The 16,110-nt window shown below is 39.0% G+C and overlaps 1 protein-coding gene across 1 annotated transcript in view; it reads left to right on the forward strand.

The window, feature by feature from the left end:
- Positions 1-16,110, forward strand: part of NT5DC2 (5'-nucleotidase domain containing 2) — a 996,759-nt gene that overhangs the window by 525,248 nt on the left and 455,401 nt on the right. Inside the window, exon 7 of the mRNA XM_044078885.1 lies at positions 3,052-3,112. Within this exon, the coding sequence (XP_043934820.1) occupies positions 3,052-3,112 (61 nt within the window). The remainder of the gene's footprint in view (positions 1-3,051; positions 3,113-16,110) is intronic.

A 16,110-nucleotide genomic window follows, 5' to 3' on the forward strand; every position in this document is an offset into this window, starting at 1 on the left:
GTAAAATATGTTTCTATTTTGAGCGTTTGTCCCCCGTTTATTTTTGTATCTTGGTATCTTGAGCTAAGAGTCAACAGAGCATACCTTTCAACTGTCCAAATTTTTGCTGAATGGCCAGAATTCTGGCTCATATATTTGGTCCCATCCTCAAAATGTGTAGTTTTCTGGTAAATGACTGGGGATTGAAGTCATTAAATGATGTGCATTTGAGTTTCAGACTTCATATCATTCAGATAATATACATGCTAATGAAGTTTACAAGAGCAAAATTTAAAATCTGTCCTTATTTTTGGTCGTTTGTCCCGTTATTTGTGGCTGTGTGAGGTATGCAAACCTCTTTGTTGCTGCTGTTTGGGATCTCTCTCCCCCTTGCTGTTGTCATGCATGCATTCACTCACACGCAGACACGCTGCTTAGCGAGTGCAAAATAACTGCTCTATCAATCTCCCTATTTTACTCTCTCTCATACACACATACACAGTCTCTTCTGCTTTCAGACGCAAACATACATTATTTCATGCACGCATTCACTCACTCGCACAGACAGAAACATAAACACACTCGGACACATACTTATACATGTGCATTTTTTATGTTGGGAGCCCGACTGTTCAGAAAGAAAGTTTTTATTATTTCTGTGTGGTCTGGTACCAAATGATCCATGACCTGGTACCAGTCTATGGCCTGGTGGTTGAGGACCACTGCTGTAGCAGACAATACCATGTAACACAAGCATCCAGGTTTTTAATTACATCAGACTTTTACATCTTGCTCAATACAAACTGAGAATATCTGGCTGTCTGGGAGCAGGCAGCATCTTCAGAAACAATTCCTTTGGCAGGACAAGAAGGTCTGACGACCACATTTATTTCTTCAGCATAGAACTGTGCAAGTGAACTGGCTCAAGGACACATTTTCAGCCACGACCCAGCCCAGGTGGGCGCTAACAAAGTGCAGACGGATTACAGTAATATGCTGACACATTGCAAAAAAATGAGAGTAGAGTAAATAAATGTTTAGTTTTACATGCAGTGTGATGCAAGTTTAACTTTATATCACTTGTACAAGTTAAACAAATGTACAATAACCCATAAATTGCTGTGAAGGATTGAGACAAAACTATAGCTTACATTTTCTCCATGTAGATTAATATTTACACCAAACAATACTTGCATTACAGGATTTGATCTCTTTATTTACCTTCTTAATTTTATCAGGTTTTAGACTTCTTTCTTTTTACAGCTACTAATGTACGAAAGCTTCTGTTATTTGGCTGCCTCAACTTTTTCTCTCACATTTGCAAGTCACCTTGCACTGCGGAGTCTTTGCTAATGCTCCCTCAGACTGTTTTTAGCCTTTTATGCTGCCAGCAGTGGAACCCATAGTCATTATTGTGTTTGAAACTAGACAGATTCTCCAGCTGTGCCCCTTTACCCAGACTATACAGCAGTAAATACTGCCACCACCCAGTTAATATCAGCTACTAAAAGGCCCTTGAAAGGGTGTCCAATTATTACTGTGCAATATGTATATTCAATGGTAATGTGACTATATGGTCTAAGGTTTATTGGAAGGGCTTAGACAGTAAAAACTAATTATATAATGTACTCTAAAGCATATTTCATCTCTACACACACCAGCCACAGGTAGTAGGTTTTCAAACTATTTAATAATAAATAATTAAAACACAAGACAAATCTACTACACCACAGAGATATCTAAAAGTTCACAGATCACACAGAAACTTAAAATAATACAGTAGGACAGGTCTGGTTTTAAAGAAAAATACCTAATTAATCTTTACTACCTGTAACTATTCCTACAAGATATCACAGTGCTAAAAACTTACATGTGAGCATAAACAGAGTGCTGATAAGTTAGATGTCCAGATCAAAATGCTCAGGGTCTCTTGTGAGAAATAGAATTTAAGCATTACTAACAAACATGTCTCTAAGGCCCTCCCAAAATGACATCATTTTTGACACTTTGGTTTTCCCAGTATTCATATTGCATCATCTTAACACCTGGTCTGAGTTCTCAGGCCACAAACTGCATTATTTAGCAATCTAACACCTGCACAGAAACTTACAACAATAGAAGACATTTCACATGTATATACTAACAGAAACTAAAGCAATGAAGCACCTTCCACATCTAAATTCTAGTCATAAACTTTAGCCTTAAAACAATGGGCATGACATCTTCATCCAGCAGCCCTTGGGCCAAATTGTAACATGAAAGGATACAACATGCTTAACAGGGCCAGAAGAGTGCAATGTTGTCACATATTTTGCAGTTCCACATTTCACAGTGCTTTCCTACATTTAAAAACACAAGCCTGTATTTTACATTTATTTATACAGTTGATAGAATTATATATAAAATTCTATTTGACTAGGCTGGCAGCCTTCCCCAATCGTCACAGACAGCCCTGTCAAAAACATATTGGTCTTCAAAGTCAAGATTGTGTTTTCCCCAAAAGTATGTTTAAACTGATAGCGATTAGTGAACTTAGTTTATCTTATGTTTAAAATATCCTTCTTCCTTTGGACTTTTTGCTAAGGCTTATTTTTCCACAAGGTTCACCAAAGAACTTTATTAATTAGAACTTAAACAGAGATTTTTGTGGGGCCTCAACTAGTAGCTTTTCTGTTTTTTTTCTGCCTAGATTAATGGTATATTGGGGTGTTGAAGGTTTCCTGTTGTTTTTTTCCTTGTATGATTCTTTTCTTGTTGTTGAGATCTCTTTTAGCCCTGTAAGGCAAGTCACTGAGGTAGAGGGAATTTTCTTCTTTTTTTCTGTTTGTGAAAAAGAATTGCTCTAGAAAGCTGCTTTTGAGAATAACTATTTCGTGAAATGCTATCTTTTGTTTGTTTTATTGCCATAGGTTCCCTAAAATGTCTGCTTTTTCAGTATGTTTTCCTTTATTGATATAGCATTGTCCTTTGTATTTGGCTTTGTACTGCAGGATGGAATTCATGAAAATTTCATATACCACACAAGTGTGTATTCCGATTAATTAATACCCAACTTTTTTTTCTTTCATGCAGGATGTCATCAGAGAAATCCACAAAAAAGGAATGATCTGTGAGTGGATTGAGAAGGACATGGGTAAGGCACTGTCTGTAACATGTGCCCTGATAAAACTTTGAAAGTTGTGCTGATTGTTGTCTGAATGAGTTTTGTGAATTGTTGGCTGGAGAAATGGGTAGGGGCAAATTGGGTAAGACAAACTACTATATTAGTAAGGCTATGCTGAGTATTGTAAAGAAGCCTACATTAATACAATTTGTTTTTGTTTTAGTAACTGACTTGGTCAGTGTTTTGCAGAACTTAACTGAATTGTGTTGTCTTTGTTTGTAAAAATTCTCTTGATTCATCCAGAGGGCTGTTTCATTACAGTCGGAAAGTAAGCCTATAAAACCTTGCTTTCCAGACAGCATTTGGAGTTTACAGTTATTTTTTACATGATAATTGCCCTTGCTGTCTGGAACATAACTGTGATTTAGAAATACCATTATTTCTCCTAATAAATGGAAAATAATTAATACTGGCACTGGGGTTAGTAGCACTTGCATTCTATGTGTAGCTGTGTATGTCATTGAAGACTGTGGTTCACTTCTCAGACTGCGGGTAAGGATTCAGAAAGAGAAGAAATTGCAGGATTTTGAACAGAATCGTGTTTTAGTTTAATCATTACTTCTTTTCATGGTCTTCACATCTAATACGAGTTTTATCTTCTACAAAGGCAGGCATAGAAAGTTCGGGGAACAGCAAATGTGAAGTGATTCCCATATGTTAATGGGGTGCTTCCCCTTATTAATCATTGTAGTAAAATACAGTTATAGTATTAGTTTGATTTATTTGATCTAGTGGGATTTGCTTGACAGGAGAGAGCTTTGGGGACCAAGGGAGAAGACTGATTTTGAAGTAGGAGTTAATGGGGTTATATTGGGGTTTGAAAACCTGTGCAGGATGGAAATGTGGGAGAGAAGATTGTGCAGCAGGTTCAGACTTGTACAGTTTTGATATGCATGCGGTAACATAGGCTTGTAGGAGATTACTAGGCTAATGGCCCTGGGTATTTTACAAGCGTAGCCAAGAGTTTGTCCCCAAAAGGAAACCTCAGTCAGCACCTGTTGCCTCTGACAGTGATGGACACAGGTGGAACCCGTGGGACAAATTTGTGGTTTCCCATCCACTCATCAAGTTGTGCTTGAAGAGGTTCAGCGAGATACTCTCATTGACGTATATGGGAAATCTGTTCCAGAGACTTTGCAGCCTCTGGGAGATAAACCTGTTTGTCCAGCAAGTTTTGTTGATGTCGCATATTAGATGCAGGCCTTTCGAGCAGGCAATGTGTGAGGAGTTAGAGTTATGGATATGGAGCATCTTAGGACAGGGTCAGAGATTGCCTTGTAGGTGAGACACAGATCACCTCTGAGCAAACCTGTATGATACTGAGTAGAGTGATAGTGATTTGAGCCTGTCCACATAGGACAGGTGTTGGAAGCCATGGATTCTCTTTGTGAGGTATTTCTGTGGCCTTTCCAGTTGGTGAAGATGTTTGGAGAGGTACATACCAAATAAGGCATTATATTCAATTATTGGTCTAATGAAGGAGGAGTATAGAAAGGTAATAATTTCCTTTTTTTCTGGCAGCAATCCCTTTACTTATGAGATGAACCAAGTAAAAGGCTTTTCTGACCACTGCCGCTACATGATGGTCAAATGTGAGATTGTTGTCTACCTGAGTACTCAGGTCTCTCACCACAGATTGTGTGCTTAGGGGGGATCCCATTGATGCAGTAATCAGTAGTGGATGTGTTTTTGCCGAATGGTATAATACATTTTTTGCATTTAAGTTGAGGCCTTGACTTTGGCAGCACTCATTAGTTGCTGTGAGACTGTCTTGCAGTATGTTAACGTCATTTGGGGAGTCAATGACAGCACCCAACTTAGTCGTTCAGAAGCTTGGTTAGCCACAGGCCTTTTTTTTTCTTTGCCTGGACCTCCGAGAAGTAAATGCCAAACAGTAGAGCTCCCAGGACAGACCCCTTGGGGAACTTCACTAGTGACAGGTCTGCTATCGGAGGTGGAGATGCCAGTTTTGACCTTGAGGGTCCTGTCTATGAGCTAGTTGGCCACCCACCTGATGAGATAGGGATTTACGCCAAGTTGTTAGGTTTTCAATGATGCCCAAGTGGGGGATTGTGTCAAAGGCCTTGGCCAAGTCAAAGTAAGCTGTATATGTACTGACTTTCCCTCATCCAGGGCCATGGTGATGGTCTCAAAGATGTCAACCACGTTCAACAGACAAGATCTGCCCTTGACAAATCTAAACTGGGTGGGGTCAAGTGCTTGGAGATTGCTTATGTCCTTGTTTATGAGATCCATAATAATACGTTCCATGGCTTTACAGATCAGACTTCTCATGGGGCAGTAGTGGGTCAGTAGTGGCACCACCTTTGTGCAAGGGGATGACAATGGCAGTTCTCCACTCTGCTGGAATGTAGGAGTGAAGAGAGGATATATATATAGAAAGCTAAGTCAGGGAGGTTTTACCTCAATTGAGGAGAAGGTGGAATCTCATAGCAGTTCTGTGGGAGTAAAGTGGATCAATCATAGTAAAAATAGAGTTCAGATAAGGCAGTGTTTTGTACAAATGCTTTAAAATGATTGCTGGATGGTTTAAATAATTACATAAGATGTTGAGGATGCCAGGGGACAGGACTCTAGTGAGAATGGCATGAATGTTGCTACTGGTGGTTAATACAAGATAACTTGGCTTTACAAGAAAAGTATTGCACTTCATCTTTGGGAAGGTGATTGATATACTGATGGATCCTGTTCATAGTCCCAAAGTGTTAATGACCAGCACAGCAAATTCAGAGAGTAGAGTACTGAATCCCTTAAAGACTGAATGCTCCTTCCTGAAATTTGTAAAAATGTTAAAAACACCAAGTTCTTTAAACTTGGTGTGCTTCCTTATCCGTATAGTCATTAATGCTCAAGTGTGAAAGTATGGACAAGTAGTTTACCACTGTTCAGCGATTCCATGATCTTCAACATCGCTACTTGATGTCATTTTTCAAGTTTTGTTTTACAGAAAATTCAGTATTTCTATGCAGAAAGAAATGGTGAAGTTAGATGCTTTCTATCACCAGATGGAAATGTCCACAGTTTCCCAGACGTTTGTCAGCATCTCTTTTCCTGTAATACTTATCCTATGACAGTATACATAAGTACTTCCAGTGGTAAAAGGCAGTACTTTCCTTTTCTGTAAGAATGCTGATAGGTACCAGGAAGCTCTTATGCTTTTTATGAACATGTGTGTATCTGAATGAAATACTGTACAACCTTCTAAACTAATGTAAACTTAGATACTTGTTAGGTATATTTTATTAAGATTATGTACCCCATAATTTAATACCATACCCGAGTGGATGCATCATGCTGTTTTTATAGTTCTTGTAAATTTAAGTATTTAAAAATGTTGCAGTTCTTTTTTTTTTTTTTTTTTTTTTTTTTTTTTTTTTTTTAAACTTGGTGGGAACCCTCCCTCATGAGGAGAATGGAAACTTGCGGCTTTACAGTTTGTGGGGCAGCATGTTAAATCATGTGTTAAGTATTTTTTTTTAATTTTTACTCGTCTTGTTTCAGATGATCCCTTAATTGTATTTACTTTGCAAAATCAGTAAAAAGGCAGATTTTCAGTCCCTTATAAAAACCTGAAGGTCTGAAGAAGCATTTTTATGTGAAAGCGCTTACCTCTTTAATAAACGTTTTAAGGATTTTTGGTTTGGATTTATGCTGCCTTGGTCGTTCTGCTAGTCATTTTTTGGTATAATAATCTTTATTTACTCTGAACGAACGTTTACTCTGTGGATTTTTGTTGTTTGTTTGCTTGTTTGTTACTATATAAGGAGGTTATTTAGAGCAAGGGAGTGGTTCCAGAGGGTGGTTCTCTTAAGAGCAGTAAAAGCATTAAATTCATTCCTTTAACCAAGTCCCCCTTCCCCTTAACACCATAGTGTAAACTGAGACTGTGCTACCTTAGAACTGAAACTTAAAAAATATACAAGAACAACTTATTAGCACTTTATAGGCTAACCTCCTAATCCAAACTTTATTAAGAAACTAACTCACTAGAAGATGACTTATCTTCTTTCAGCTGTTCCCGTTAGGGGTCGCCACAGCAGATCACCTGTTTCCATTTCTTCCTGTCCTCTGCATCTTGCTCTGTCACACCAACCATCTGCATGTCCTCTCTCACCACATCCATAAACCTTATCTTAGGCCTTCCTCTTTTCCTGTTACCTGGTAGCTTCATCCTTAGCATCTTTTTCCCAGTATACTCAGCATCCCTCCTCAGCACATGTCCAAACCAATGTAATCGTGCCTCTCTGGCTTTGTCTCCAAACCTTCCAACCTGGGCTGACCCTCTCATGTACTTATTCCTAATCCTGCCCACCTTCGTCACACCCAGTGCAAATGTTAACATCTTTAATTCTGCTACATCCAGCTCAAACTCCTGCCTTTTTGTCATTGCCACTGTCTCCAACCCATATAACATAGCTGGTCTCACTACCCTCTTGTACACCTTCCCTTTCTCTCTTACAGGTACTCGTCTGTCACAAATCACTCCTGACACTCTTCTCCACCCACTCCATCCCGCCTGTACTCTCTTCTTCACCTCTCTTCCACACTCACCGTTACTCTGAACTATTGACCCCAAGTATTTAAACTCATCCACCTTCGCCACCTCTACTCCTTGCATCCTCACCATTCCTCTATCCTCCCTCTCATTCACACACATATATTGTCTTACTCCTGCTGACCTTCATTCCTCTTCTCTCTAGATCATATCTCCATCTCTTCAGAGCATATCTCCATCTCTCCAGGGTCTCCTCCACCTGTTCCCTACTCTCACTACCGATCACAATGTCATCTGCAGACATCATAGTCCACGAGGACTCTTGTCTGATCTCATCTGTCAACCTGTCCATCACCATTGCAAATAAGAAAGGGCTCAGAGCTGATCCTTGATGTAACCCCACCTCCACCTTAAATGCATCTGTCACTCCCTCCGCAGACCCCACCGTTGTCACACTACCCTCGTACATATCCTGTGCCAGTCTTACATACTTCTCTGATACACCTGACTTCCTCATACAATACCACAACTCCTCTCTACGTACACCCTGTCATATGCTTTCTCTAAGTGTACAAAAACACAATGCAGCTCCTTCTGACATTCTCTGTACTTTTCCATCAACACTCTCAGAGCAAACCTTGTATCTGTAGTGCTCTTTCCTGGCATGAAACCATACTGCTGATCACTAATCATCACATCCCTTCTTAACTTTGCTTCCACTACTCTTTCCCACAACTTCATGCTGTGACTGATCAATTTAATCCCTCTGTAGTTACTACAGCTCTGCACGTTACCCTTATTCTTAAAAATTGGTACCAAAACACTTTTTCTCCATTCCTCAGGCATCCTCTCACTTTCCAAGATTTCATTAAACAATCTGGTTAAAAACTCCACTGCCATTTCACCTAAACACCTCCATGCTTCCACTAACAAAAAGAGTGATCACTCGACATCTATCAGAATAAATATTAATACATATAAACAGACTTTTAACAAAGATTGCTTTCATACCAAGTAAATACATCAGGTTTGTGTGTAAGAAAAAAAAACATAATGTGAATGAAAACTTATATAAATATATGTGAACACCTATGTAGGCTGAAAACCATTGCTGTAATTGCCAAAGTGGAAATACAGTGAAAAATGTTAAAAATAAATACAGCATTAAAGCCCTAGGATTTGTTCAAGTATGGTATATAACTAAGGAAGCACTTAAACTTGAGTGCACTTTTACTCCTTCAAACCACCAGAAAATGGCACCAGTGTCAGTTATTTTCGTCGTAAAATATTTACAAAGTTTGATATTTTGTTTTTAACAACATTGGCATGTAATGCTAATTTTGTAACGTAATGATAAAAACAAATGTAAAATAAAATAATGTCAGCATTATTCACTCCCCATATCAGACTTTTAATAGTTTTTTAAACAGTGCGATTTTTCTGAGTTCTAGTATGCTTTTTATTGAGCAATAATAATTAAGCCCTGTTTTCTACAAGAGTTCAGCATCAGCTGGTGGTTTACAGAGCAAGCTGCAATGACTGAAGCATTTTATGTGGGGAAATGATCAACATCCTTAAAAGAAGGATTTCTGGCCATCTTACCGAAATTAGAGCCAAGTGCAAGAATAATGCATTGGCTCAGCACCTGCAGCTTCAAAAAAGACACACTGGCTTTAAATTTTATATTATCAATTGTGTAGACCTGTTGGAACTGGAAGGAGACATCCCGAAAGTTTTAGAAAACAGTGAACTACTGTTCTTCTACTAAGAGAAAAGCAGTTCTAAAATAAACTTGCATATAGAGCATAGGCAGTGCTGGTGAGCTGGATGTTCTTATGACAAATGCGAAATGCTCTCTGATTCTCTCTTTAAATTGACAACACAGTGCTACTTCACATTACATCATTGTTAATTTTCTGTTTTCCCAGGCTAACAGAAACTCAGAGGTCAATAGCCCTTTTGATCTTGCAGCTGGTCAGGAAGCCGCAGCAATAAAATAAATTATACATGTAAATTCTATCCATTAACTCTGGCCCCAAAACAGTAGGAAGAATTCCTTCATTTAGACATTTCGGCTCCAAGTTTTGACATCAACAGTTGCACGATGCTTGACTTATCAGCCCTCCTACAGCAGAGTGCACTGTTCTTACATTTTTGCAGTTCCACATTTAACAGCATTTTCTTCCATTTAAGAGAACAAGGCCCGTGGCTTATATTAATATTTACAAATAATTCTATCTGACTAGGCTGGCAGACTTCACCTATCTTCACACAGATTGTCGAATCATCTGCATATGGGATCACGGTGCCATGTATAAGGGAGTTGTGGAAGTTATTGATGAATATATTGAATAGGAGGCCCGATATGGAGCCTGGGGGGGACACCTGTGGAGATGCTGAGGAAGGGGGAACAGGATTGCTGCCATTTAGTTGATTGATATCTGCCAGAGAGGTAGTTTGAGAACCAATTTAGGGTTGGGGTGAGACACTTAGATTGTTGAGTTTAGAGAGTAAAAGGGAGTGTGAAGTAGTATCGAAAGCTTTTGAAAGGTCAAGGAAGAGTGCAGAGATGATCAGACTGAATCTCGTGCTCGATTTACTGTATCCATAAAGGAGATGAGAGCTGTGTTTGTGCAATGGCCTGGTCTAAAGCCATGTTGGGTCGGGGTGAGAAGTTGATTATTAATTAAATGGTTGAGAAATTGGGTATGGGCACATTTTTCTAATATTTTTGAAAAGGGAGAGAGGATAGCGATGGGCTGAAAGTTGGAGATGTATGAAATTTTGCCACCTTTTGCAGAGGAAGAATGTACGCTTTCTTCCAGATATTTGGTATGTGGAATTCTTGGATTGATCTGTTGAAGTATACTAATGGGGTAAGTGATGGAGCTTGCAGATATTTTAGGAATTCAGCAGGTAAGTTGTCAGGAGCACAGGTGCAAGGCTTGAGTTTTAGAAGGAGTTTCTTTATGGTGCATGTGGGCATGGGAGAGAGAAAAAGTTGGTAGAGAGGAAGGTTTAGAATGAGTAGATTGGTGGTCTGATGAGTTAGGGTTAAAAGGAGGGAAAGTGGTGGTCAGCTTGGCAATGGTGTTGGTGTTAGAGCCTAGGTGTATAAGGGAATGTATTGCTCCCCAGAATTTTTGTGGGTTTAGCCTATGCTGATCCTGTAGTTTATGGAAATATTCTTTTTTGGTTTTGGTTACCTGCTGTTTGTCTTGATTACGTAGTTGTTTGTATAGTGCAAGGTAAGCTGGGTTTTTATATTTTCGCCATGATTTCCAAGCTTTGTCTGTAGTGGACATGATTTGCTGTGTGGATTTGGTGAGCCAAGTGGCACGATTAGTCTAGACTCTTTTAGTTTGCCTCTAGGTTTTTAATTTCAGTCCTAAGGTAGGACAGTCATGCTATGGTGTTAAGGCGGATGGAGACTTGGTTAAAGGAATGAGTTCAATGCTTTTATTGCTCTTAACAGAACCACCTTCTGTAACCACTCCCTCGCTCCAAATAACCTGATTATATACAATGAATTTTTATTAAAGTAGATGCATAACATAATTCAAGGAGTCAAGTTCACACCCTCCATATATGCAAAGTTTCTTCTTGGTTTGGCATCTGTCACATGAACCTGTCTTATTTATCTGATGATAAAGGTTTAGTTGCTTTGACAGAGTATTTTGATGTACCATTAGTTTTTATGAAAGAATAGGAGATCAAATAGGGTTGGATTGATATTGGCACAAAAGGCTAGACATAGATGTCCATGAAGGAGTCTGTAAGAGACAGACTACGGAAAAACGGCTGCTAGTTTCTCCTGTTAAGATTTTTGAGGCCACTGATCTTTTTAGTTATGAATCTCAGAGGGGTCTCAGATTGTGTGATATGTCTGGATAAATACTTGCCAGAAAATGCGTTCTTTTCAATAACTGGTAAAGGGGAATTGACTACTTTGGATCTAGTGGCGATCACTTTGGAAATTAGATCGGCTGGATAAAAGGCTTTCTAAACTGCTGTGGAGATAGGGTCAAATGATAATGAATTTTTCAACAGGAGTACCCAGGTCCCTTAAAACAGGGTCTGATTGGTGGTGTACATCTCTATGGAAAGTGAAACTGTTTTCTTTATCAAAATGAACTGTGCTACATTTTTCTACATTTTCTACATTTAATTTGAGACTATTGTCCTTGTACCAATTGTTAACATGGTCTAAGATGTGCTTGAGTAATTGAGTTGAAAATCAAATGACATCCAATTTACAGTCATCTGCAAATCAGATTTACAAGTATGTCATTAATGCTTACATGGGGAATATTGCCAAAGGCCTTGGGTAGGTCTAGATATGCTGTATGCAGTGCTTAACCACTGTTCACTGTTTCAGTTACTTTTTCAAAGAAATATTTGGCACTGATAATCAGATAACATGGTATGTTGTCAGAGCCCATGGATGAAATATTCTTCATTTTTGAAAGGGCTGAGAGAACTTATTCCACAGTAATTAAAGGGGTTGGCAGGAATTGTGGAACTTGTAGAATAGTTAAAACTGTGGGTGGGGTAAACTCTGCACTAAATTTGTTAACTAGGATATTAGACATTTTCTTTGGGTTAGAGAGAGCGTAGCGTTATTGTGGACTAGTTCTGAACACTGTTGAGTGTTAAGTTCTTAACTTTATGACATAGTTATTCCAATTGTTCCCTTAAGCCCTTTGCTTAAGTGTACTCTTAATGTAGGTAGAATGCAATCTCTTCAGTTTCTTCTCGTTATATAATTTTTATAGCGGCATTCCACCACAAGGGTTTGTTTTTAAACTTGTATTTGTTGTGGATAGGGACTGCTGTATCAGTACGACTATTTACATGAGAGTAAAAGTCAGAGGTACAGGCAGTTTGAGCAGTAGGGGTTTTTAGAAGATTAAAGCAGAAGGTTACAGAAGAATTTAAGCCAAGTAACTGAAGGTTTGCTTTTGAGATGTCCCTAAACACAAGAGCTGTTAAAAGGGAAGTACCTCCAGTTTTAATGGAAATGGTCAAATTATGGTCTGATTTAACAGTACATGATTGTACATATGGAGATGTACAAGCAGTGGGTATATTTGTGATAATGAGATCAAGGATATTGTTGCCCCTAGTAAGATGTTGAACTGTTTGTTAAAGAGAGTTAGCATTTGTAATGTCAAGGAAGTACTAGGCATGCTGACCAGTGGCTTTGTAGGTCAGTCAGTTTATTGACGGATAGTTGAAGTACCCCAGTATAAAAGTCTTGGGTTTAATGGGAATTTCACCTAATGTGTTGATAGTTATCATACTTAGAAGGGGACAATAGAGGGTGTTCTGTAGCTAGCTATGAAGGGGTAATTAGTCTTGCTGGGGAGGATTTGGGCTTTTAGGAGTTAACATATGGTGTCCCATGGAATCTGTCATGATATGATGATATCTTTGACAGATACTGATAACTCCTCTGCAATAGCCATTGGGTCTGAAGATGTGGTAGGCATTATAACCAGGAATAGAGTGAGTGTTTTTGGTGGTCTGTATCTATACATTTACGAATGTGTTCAGGTTACAGTAAACCCTCAAGTTCAGGCATTTTATAAGATTCCTGGTAGTGAGTTAGAGCCTTCCAAATTAGAATTTCTAAGTTAGAATGTCCTATCAGAAGGACGTTGCTTAAAAAAGCCACTATGGGGACAGCATAAGCTGTAGCCAGAATGTGAAAGCATTTGTAGGAGAGGTGTAGACCATCTCTGGTAAAGCAAGAAGACTTGTCAGCCATCTCATCCCAAGCTGACACATACCAGATCCCCCTAGAATGACATGAACTATGTACCAGATTATTAAAGCCAATTATCTTGTCTTTGAATATTGGCATCATTGTAGGTGATGACTAAATAACACTCAAGATCCATGTTTTTCCTGCCTCAGACGCATCATAACAAGCTGTATTATATCTTCCTGCATGTCCTTCTGGGTTGTGTCTAAAGCCATTCACTCCCACATGGAACACGATCAGGTCATAACCATATGCATCAAGATGAAGGGATCTAAGAGCCCTTGTTATATCCCAGATCCTGGCTCCAGAAAGAATGTTAACTGTTACCCTGTTCTTATCCAGCCTGGTGAGCATGGTGTCTGTATGCCTTACAGTAGTCCCCTATTACTAAAGCATTACCATGGCTTGATGCACTCTCAGTGGGCCATAAGGTCTTGAAATCTGCACCCTTGTGACTCTTAGGGGTATGCGTTTTAAGTGTGGGGTTAAGAGTGAAGGTGGGTGTGTTGCTGTGCATACTAATGTCTGATGTTCCTTGGTCTTTAACCTGGGAGGCTTGGGCAGTGTTGTGTTAACCTCAGCATGTTGGTTTAGTGGCAGTACTCTGCAGTTGTATGTGTATACTCATATGTGTTGTGCTTACTGAATGTGTTCTGAGGTGAATAGGTAGTCTCCAACTTAAGTAATTATTTTTGCCTCTGGCATCGAATCATCATGAGGTAGCAGTAGAGTTTTCGGTAAGCATGATGCAGTTATTACACTGTCTCAAAATGCCTAATGCTATCAGGCTGGCTACAGAAAAGAGCTGACTGATTCCATACTGTCCAGTACAGATGAAGGGCTATAGGATAGGTTAAGAAGAGGATAACTACGCCGCTGGAAAACGTTATAAACTTTGATATGGTTAAAGCATAAAAGTATGAGCTTCGACTACTGTCATAATCGCAATGTGCCAAAAAAAAATTAGAAAAGTAACAGACTATGTAGGATTAATAAATAAATCCATTAACATTGACAGATTCAACAAAGTAGCTTCACTCAGGCAAATGTGGCTTCTACCTAGTCAGTAAAAACCATGAACAGTGGGTAGTCTGACTGAAAGGATCCGGATGCAGTAACTGTAATAGGTACAGGTAATGCAAATGAGTAGCTCAAGTGCAGGAACAGTGTAGCAGTTTGGTAATAAAGGTGTAAGCAGTTAGTCAGGAAATAAAGGTATATCACAGCGGTAGAAGTTTAGAAGCTGTGTCAGTGGCACAACAGATACCACTCTCTCCTTTGGTGCTGGAAGAAGCAACAGAGATTTATATTAAACAGAAACGGGCATCAGCAGTTCAGCAGAGAATTACATTAATATGTAGGCAAGGGAGCCCGCAGGATTTTTTGCAGGGGGGTGCAAACCCAAGCCCTGCCCACACAGCCCCACCCCTCTGCTGCCCCGCCCACTAAGCCCCACCCCCATCCCCTGCCCACGCAGCCATTCCAGTGTCCCATTACTTGGCTATTTCTCCCCATTTGTCATAGACACTGTTCAAATCTCTGTGTGCATACTGTTTTATGCTTTACTTCTACAATGATTACAGATATCTGGATTTCATTTACAACTTTTATTTCAAATTTTATAGCACAAACACTGATAGACATTTACTAAACCTAAACAAAGCAATTGTCTTACAATGAAAACAGACTTAGCATTAAAACTTCTCTACCTTTGAAACCCACATTCACTGAACCGCCATTGAAACCCGCATTCAAAGAAAATGCATCTGGCCAGTGGCAGGGTAAGTTTACCTTTGGGCTGTTTTCAAATCATAGGCTCCTTGCACACATTTTTAGAACCATGGAAAAGTTATTTGATTCACCTTCCTGACTGTATTAATTATACTATATAATAATTGAATTATATCCCTTGTATAATACAGCACCACTTGTTAGAGTGTTTTGAAATTTATAGTTCTGAACATTTTTCCTTTAAACAATGAAACAAATCATATGAACCAATAATGACAACCTGCCCAATTCAGAACATTTCAACCATAAAGGGCCACTCTACTCAAACTTCTGTCATACAATCCACCAATATCAAGTTAATATGCAGAATCTTTGCAGAAGTAAAAGTCATCTGAATAATTCCACATTAAAGAGATCTGAAACCAGTGAAGAGGTTGTTGCTAGAAAACAACTTTATATTTCAGTGTTTAGTCTACAAACTCAATGCCTGCTGCCCTTGAAGAATATATTACCTACGTTATATTAAAAATGGTAAGCTAGTATATTGCAATATTGAATGGGTGGCAAGCTGAAAAACAAGTTCATAGTTATTAGGCATCTCATCCAAAGGAGGACATACTCAGGACTGTAGCACTCCACCTCCTTAAAATACAAATCTACATGTTGTGGGAGTAGAACCTATAGCCTTCTGTATCAGCATGCAAGTATGCTACTGCTGTGCTGCTTTAAAAATTCTATACCACAGTAGTGATACCATTTGCTAAACAAAACAGTTGCACATTTTAAGCAGGCTTAGCATGAGCAGCAGTAAATTTCTCTTCCCTTGAAGCTCACAATTCCTTGAAAATGCACTTGAAAATAAAATCCACCTGCTAACTCTAACTAGGGCATTTCACTCTCTCTCTCTCTCACACCTCATCCTCTTAGTGCAATAAATCTGGACAAAGCCTAAAA

Source organism: Protopterus annectens, chromosome 7.part1 (genome assembly GCF_019279795.1).
Source record: "Protopterus annectens isolate FY-2018-M chromosome 7.part1, PAN1.0, whole genome shotgun sequence".
Taxonomy (NCBI): Eukaryota; Metazoa; Chordata; order Ceratodontiformes; family Protopteridae; genus Protopterus; species Protopterus annectens.